This window comes from Alosa sapidissima, chromosome 12, assembly GCF_018492685.1.
Source record: "Alosa sapidissima isolate fAloSap1 chromosome 12, fAloSap1.pri, whole genome shotgun sequence".
NCBI classification, from domain to species: domain Eukaryota; kingdom Metazoa; phylum Chordata; class Actinopteri; order Clupeiformes; family Clupeidae; genus Alosa; species Alosa sapidissima.
In genome coordinates, this window is record NC_055968.1 from 16,375,343 (window position 1) to 16,383,004 (window position 7,662).

The 7,662-nt window shown below is 42.2% G+C and overlaps 1 protein-coding gene across 1 annotated transcript; it reads left to right on the plus strand.

The window, feature by feature from the left end:
* The first annotated feature begins 1,264 nt into the window (after positions 1-1,264).
* rad54l (RAD54 like) lies at positions 1,265-7,595 on the plus strand. Its single transcript, XM_042056387.1, has 18 exons — positions 1,265-1,616; positions 1,791-1,871; positions 1,991-2,104; positions 2,438-2,498; positions 2,602-2,737; positions 2,900-2,969; positions 3,084-3,372; positions 3,472-3,596; positions 3,826-3,976; positions 4,104-4,230; positions 4,372-4,446; positions 4,689-4,819; positions 5,008-5,118; positions 5,386-5,509; positions 5,631-5,709; positions 5,811-5,990; positions 6,126-6,289; positions 6,807-7,595. Exons 1-18 carry the CDS (start codon positions 1,614-1,616, stop codon positions 7,006-7,008), a joined length of 2,223 nt encoding a protein of 740 aa, XP_041912321.1. The 5' UTR covers positions 1,265-1,613; the 3' UTR covers positions 7,009-7,595.
* The last annotated feature ends 67 nt before the right edge of the window (positions 7,596-7,662 follow it).

Below are 7,662 nucleotides of genomic sequence, written 5' to 3' on the forward strand. Positions count from 1 at the left end.
GGTGTCTTTTGCAGGACCACAATGTGCTGGCCTAACATTGCAACACCACTGCGGGGCAGGACGAGGGTTACCTCTTGATTGCATCAACGCCCATCACATCTCTCAGCATTCCATGGCCTTGGTCCATATAGAGAAATGTTGCTGGGAAACCCCTGTTGGTTTATGGAAACTGTGAGCTTTATCAGCAGTCTGAATGGGCAATCTCCATCAGCCTTTTAGAAACTGAAACATTAACTGCTGCACAGCACAACACAAGCGTGACACAGATGTCTATTCACACAGATGATCACGGTTTAAAACCTATCTAGCTGCAGTACCTTAGGCTATAGTCCAGTCACTAAAAACGTGCAAATGCACAGAATTTTTTTTTATATACTTAAGGTCAATGAGGTGCAATAAAACTTCATATTAATATATGACAAATAACATGTTGTAATGCACTTAACAAGTAATTCTGAATTCTACATGTAAGTAGCTGATTATAGAGTCATAAATGTATTGACTTGGCTAGGTAACATAGGTATTTGTTGCTCACGTTTGTCAAAAGAAAATGCACTCCAATAGCCCTACAATAAAGCTCGGTAATATCTCAGAGCCGTAAGCATTAAAGGCGACAGAGCCTTTGCAGTCGCTGCTCCACGCTTGTGGAATCAGTTGCCACCTGATATAAGAACTGTCCCCTCCATCACTGCTTTTAATTCAAGGCTCAAAACCCACCTGTACCCTCTGGCCTTCTCTGCCCTCTAACATACTATGCTTGCTTTTTGTACCCTGCTGTTCCTTGTTAAATGTGTAGATGTATGTGTATTTTATTTGTATATATTTTATTTTATTTTATTTTTTATTTACTTTATTTATTTATTATTTACTTTGGTCAGTACAAGCTATGTATAAATGTGCTATTCAAATACATTTTACTTACTTACTTACTTTTACTATATTACAGTAATATGATTCTATACGGCTATGGAACATCTTATCTGTGTGTGCCCCCTGTTGGTCAATAAGAGACTCTACGTCTCTTTAATATTTTTTGGGACTAAGCCTATTTTATACAGTCTATGGACTAAACACGTGAAAAAAATATTGCCATATTTGATAAATAGCTTACACAGCACATTGTAAACGTTACATTGTATTGTAACGGTGAATCTACTAGTAGCTTACGAAAAGAGGAAAGGGTTGATGTAACAATGTAACATTGTAATGGCACTTCGCGAAATGTCTTTTGAGCCATCAAAGTTTCCGTAACCAGGTTTGCGCGCGGCAGATTCAACAGCGTTTTGTAAACAGAAGGAGATGTGCTAATCTCCTGATATGTTGTATAGTTATTCTTTGCCTCTCTCATCGTGTATAACGAAGAATTGCAACGTTGTTTTGTGTTGCTGTGTTTATGGTTATTTTAAGAGGCATGGTCGACTACATAGGCAATGTTTGTAGAGTTAACGTTAGTTAACCCAACTAACGTTAGCTAATTTATGTTAAGACAAGCTTGGTAACCAGCTAGCTAACATCCCATTTGGACATAAAGCTTTGCGACAAAACATTTTAAGTTCTGTTTTTGTGTCTCGCTCAGTGTGTCTCAGTTTGTGTCTCAGTCATAATCAGAGAATATGGTAAGTGGGCATTTTACGTTGTTATTTCATTTGCATGATGTTACTTGGCCTATAAACCTGATTTACATTTTACATTTCAAAGTTAGCATAGCTGGTAAAACTATAAAATCAGTCGTTACTCATCACATCAAGTCAGCTTGATCAGGAGTTTTAGTGATGATCATTGTCTTGTAGAGAAGAAGCTTAGCACCAAGTCAAGTTGCCAAAAGAAGAAGTGGTGATTCCGACGACGACGAGGACTGGAATCCTGAACAGGTAACAGTAAGTGTGTTGGCGACAAGTTAAACACACTGCAAGTTTGCTTTCTGTAGCACAGCTACACGTCATTCTTCACTAGACAATGACAGTGAGCAGAATGATTTGTTCCATTGCAGACAAGGAAGAGAAGAAAGGGAGATCCGGACTGCCGAGAGAACTTAATCTCCCCATACAGAAAACCTCTCACACAGTTAACCAATCGACCAGTATGTGTGGACAGCGGTCAGCACGTAAGTTGTCCAAATGTGGTGTTCTGTATGATTTCTTCATGATCGGATTCGCTAGTCCTTTTTTGAAAGGGGCTTGGACACAGCCCAGACAATGTTCAACAAACCTCAACATGTTGACTGCAGTCGTTAAAATGACCAATAACCAACTTCCGTCTTCACACATCACAGACAATAATTTGACAAGAATTACTTTTTGACATGTCAAACTCAAACAAGTCCATCCAACAAACACAGACTGATGTTGCACTCTGACACTTGGTGTTTGTTGGCATTTGTTGGGGCAGTGTGCAGGCACTTAACACAATACCTTACATTTTTTGTTGATTATTGCAGGAGGCCTTTATTCGCAGCATCCTTTCAAGGCCATTCAAAATTCCCATAGCCAACTACACAGGTACTTGCAATACACCCTCACTGTACAGTTCAGTTCAGCTCAATGTGAATTTTCACCTGATGTATTATCAGCATTGAGAGGTCATTCAGTGGCATCTTTGCAGGTGCACTGGGAATACGAGCTCTGGGCCTGAAGCGGGCTGGGGTCAGGAAGGCGCTTCATGACCCATTTGAGGTGGACGCACTGGTTCTTTATGAGCCACCGGTTCTGAGTGCCCATGACATGATCAAAGCTGACAAGTGAGTTATTGCTCTTCTCTTGTTTGTATCACACATCTATGTTGATCTCTTTGTGTTTTGTCTTTAAAAGTTTGAGAGAGAGATGAGCATCCTAAATGTAAGGACATTTAGTAGTTATGATGACAGTGACGTAAGTTGTTATTTCATATGTGTTCTCTGCAGAGACAAACTTCCTGTTCACGTTGTTGTGGATCCAGTGCTTGGCAAAGTACTTAGGCCTCATCAGCGAGAGGTAAACATTTGTCATGGCTGATGATTTAAGGCCATTTCAGGACATTCAAGGCTTTCAGGACATTTTCAGACACATTTTAAATATGAACATATACCGTTTTGCTTGATCTAACAGGGTGTAAAGTTCCTTTGGGACTGCGTGACAGGGAGACGTATCCCTGACTCATTTGGCTGCATCATGGCGGATGAGATGGGTCTGGGCAAGACTCTGCAGTGCATCACCCTCATGTGGACACTGCTGCGTCAGAGCCCAGACTGTAAACCAGAGATAGACAAGGCCATCGTGGTCTCTCCCTCTAGCTTGGTGCGCAACTGGTACAATGAAGTCGGCAAATGGCTGGGAGGACGTGTTCAGCCGCTGGCTATTGATGGCGGCTCAAAAGATGAGATTGATCGCAAACTAGGTAAGTCACCAGCAAAGATTTGCAGACTGTGCTGGTTGGCCCTTAGTGGCCTCTAATGTGTTTTGTGTGTAAATGTGACTTTTACTTTTACTTTGGTAGAGCGCTTCAATGCACAGCATGGCTTGAGGGTGCCTTCTCCGATCCTTATCATTTCATATGAAACGTTCCGTCTGCACGCTGCAGTCCTGCACAAGGGAAAAGTCGGCCTGGTCATATGCGATGAGGTAAGCTAGTTTCCCCTGCTTACTACACTGGATAAACAGCTCCATACTTCAGTTTCCTCTACTACATTAACATGCTCAGCATATGTAAATGAAAAAACCTGTGTTTTGTGTTTTCTTGTTCAATTAAGAAATCAAATTAAATACAAAATTGGCATCGTGGGTATAAATAATTACAGCCTTAACTGTAAATGCTCAGCATCACCTCAACGGTTGCTTGATTTATTGTTAGGGTCACCGACTGAAGAACTCAGACAACCAGACCTACCAGGCACTGAATGCCATGAATTCCCAGAGACGAGTGCTCATATCTGGCACTCCCATTCAGAACGACCTGCTAGAATATTTCAGCCTGGTGCACTTTGTCAATGCCGGAATCCTTGGTAAGTAATCATTGTGTGTTTGAGTCTGGAGCCAACTTTGGCAAATACTAGTGACCTTTGACCCTCCCGTTCTTTGCCGTCTTTGGTGTTGTTTCTCATGTATTCCCTGCTCCTCTGGCACACTCAGGCACTGCGCAGGAATTTAAGAAGCGCTTTGAGCTTCCCATCCTGAAGGGTCGTGATGCAGACGCCAGCGATAAGGATAGGGCCACTGGAGAGGAGAAACTCAAAGAGCTTATTAGCATTGTGAACAGGTCAGTCTTTTCTCCTTTTGGCTGAACAAGGGTCTTTCCTGCTTTAATGAAGAATAGCATATTTTTTCCCCTCTGGAGCTATAGTGAGTCCTCGAGTCTGGGAAATATGGCTTGATTTGATTTTTTTTGTGTGTTTTTCAGATGCCTGATTAGAAGGACTTCAGACATACTCTCCAAATATCTCCCAGTGAAGATAGAGCAGGTTGTCTGTTGCAGGTATGACTGGTGTACATTGCAAATCTAATTCATTTGGAAAAATATGCCTTTGAATGTATGGTACAAGTTGAATGTATGGTACAAGTTGATAAAAGTTACATCTACAAATGAAGAGCAGAAGCAAAACATTTTGGTATATACCGGTAGTCATAAGTGGGGGCGTGACCCTGACACTTGGGTTGGGATTGGGATTGGGATTGGGTTGTGTTTTTTAACACGTCCTGTGTCCTGTGTACCTGTAGACTCACCCCTCTGCAGAGTGAGCTGTACAAGCGCTTCCTGCGGCAGGCCAAGCCTGTGGAAAGCCTTCAGGGGGGCAAGATCAGTGTCTCCTCCCTCTCCTCCATCACCTCGCTCAAGAAACTCTGCAACCGTGAGTGCTCACACTTACACAACAGTGTCACACACACACACACACATACATACATATATACATATACACACACACACACTCACTCACTCTCTTTGTCTATTTTTTTATAATATGTATGTGCTTCATTTTGAACTATTGATCAGCCCAACGGAACATACTTTAGTGTATTTTCCCTCTGTTGTTCTTAGATCCTTCTCTCATCTATGACAAGTGTGTGGAGGGAGAGGAGGGCTTTGAGGGGGCCCTGGATCTCTTCCCATCTGGCTACAGCACAAAAGCTGTGGAGCCGCAGCTCTCTGGTAAACCTTTTTGCAGTGTTAGCCTTTTTGACTGACATGAGTTTTTAATGTCATGGTAAAACATTCTGGCTCATGGCTGCTGTAGTCTGTTGTAGGTCCTAGTAGTGATCTGACTGATGTTAAGATTTTGTTGAAAATACCTGAGTGCAAGGGATGCTTGGTCACTTTGTGAAATACCTGTGGCTTTTACTTATTTTTAAACAGGCCTTTCATGCATTGTCCATAACAAATGCTTAAACACTGATGATGTAATCGTTTTTCTTGCAGGGAAAATGCTGGTGCTGGATTACATACTTGCGATGACAAAAAGTACAACAAGCGATAAAGTGGTACTGGTCTCCAACTACACCCAAACTCTGGACCTTTTCGAGAAGTTATGTCGAACTCGAAGGTGGGAGAAATTCGCACCTGTCTCATGGCTACTCTTCAGACTTTTTCTTTAGACGTTTCTTGTTTGGTTGTGTGTCGTTTGCTTTGTACATCAGCATTGAAAAAATGTCTTTGTACTTTAGATACCTCTATGTTCGCCTGGACGGAACCATGTCTATCAAGAAACGGGCAAAGATAGTGGAGAGGTTCAACAGTCCTTCTGTAAGTATCTTGATCATCCTTTCTGTCATGCCTGAATGAAGTAAAAGTAAAAGCCTTTCCTCCTGAAGTCCTTCCTTCACTCACATCTCCCCCTCCCTCAGAATCCCGAGTTCATCTTCATGCTGAGCAGCAAGGCAGGAGGATGTGGCCTCAATCTGATTGGAGCCAACCGGCTGGTGATGTTCGACCCCGACTGGAATCCAGCCAATGACGAACAGGCCATGGCCCGTGTGTGGAGGGATGGGCAGAAGAAGACCTGCTTCATCTACAGGCTGCTTTCCGTGAGTTAAAAAACTTTATGAATACTCTGACTGACTATCCTTTTTTTAATTTTCCAGCATTCATAGAGGTCTTTGCCTGCATTTTGTGTGCGCGTGTGTGTGTGTGTGTGTGTGTGTGTGTGTGTGCTCACACAGACGGGTACTATTGAGGAGAAGATCCTGCAGAGGCAGGCCCATAAGAAGGCCCTTAGCAGCTGTGTGGTGGACGAGGAGCAGGACGTGGAGAGACACTTCTCCCTTGGAGAGCTGCGAGAGCTCTTTTCCCTCAACGAGGAGACCACCAGCGACACGCATGACCGGTAGGGACCTATTATTGTCGCAATTTAAAGTAATGATTTAAAATGCTTTTCATGTTGCTTAACTGGTCACCTAAGGTGTACGAGTCACAACAGTACCATAAACTGTTAATCTGACTTAATAACTCAAAATGAAATATGAATTTAGTGGTTTACTTTGGTTAACAAAAGTTATAGTCTAAATTATTTCTGATTTGGCCATTTAGAGATGTCAGTAGTTGTCTTATCACTGGATGACCTTGAACAGTCAAAATAACTTGTCCCTTAAACATGTTATATAACAAAAAAGACACATCTGCAATGGCATTTTGCCTTTAAATGACCCATTTCAGCAGTCCCCATTCCTTTTCTACCACATATTTAAGGGAACAATGCACACACATGACCATTAAATACTTTTATATGTATTTAAGTAAATACCTTTTAGACCTCTCTGGCATTTATCCTGTTGCATTATTAGGGAGTTATCCATTGATTCATGGCCGAGCTTTGCTGAGCAATGATCTGATCATCTCCTCAGGTTCCGCTGCAAGCGCTGCGTAAACGGGCGCCAGGTGCGGCCTCCCCCGGAGGACGCAGACTGCACTAGTGACCTGTCCCTCTGGCAGCACTGCTCGGACAAGAGGGGCCTGAAGGACCCGATGCTCTCGGCCGCCTGGGACGCGGCCGTCTCCTTCGCCTTCCACCAGCGCTCTCACGAGGACCAAAGAGGAGTGGTGTGACCCACTTACTGTGAGACAGAGGTTAAACCACAAACCCCAATTCTCTCTGAAAGGAATCTGTAAACTCCTATCGACTGCTGTTGGAGAGACACTATGTGCATTATGGGTAATGCGGTTGTTTAGGGGAAGCAGGGCCATGCCTCAGCCAGAACAAAAGTGGATTACTTATACCAACCTCAGTATGTATAAATTCCAAACCACAAATATTTCCGAGGCTGCTGGCGCCCCAGAAATTGACTTGAGGTTTTGACATGTACTTAAGTTACTTGTTTTGCGCTTGTACATTCGTTTTTTTTTTTTATTATTATTTGTGCTGTTTTCCATTGAATTTTTTGTGTATTTATTGTGTGAATGCTCAGCATTCATGTGTCTTTTTCTGTAAATATTTCATTGTTAAATGCATATATTAAAAATGTTATTGTGATAACTAGAGTAGTTATGGATAAAGTGTGCTTACGATCATACAGTAGGTTTTGTTATTTGTTGTTTTACCACCTGAATTTTAAACAAAGCATTACAGGACTAAATCATTAATTGTGGGTGCACAAGACTTCCAATTTAACCTTTTACATCTTAAACTGCATGAACTTTGTAATGGGTTCATTTCCAAACACACAACATCCAAATTCTTAGGACTCCAATAACTAAATGATG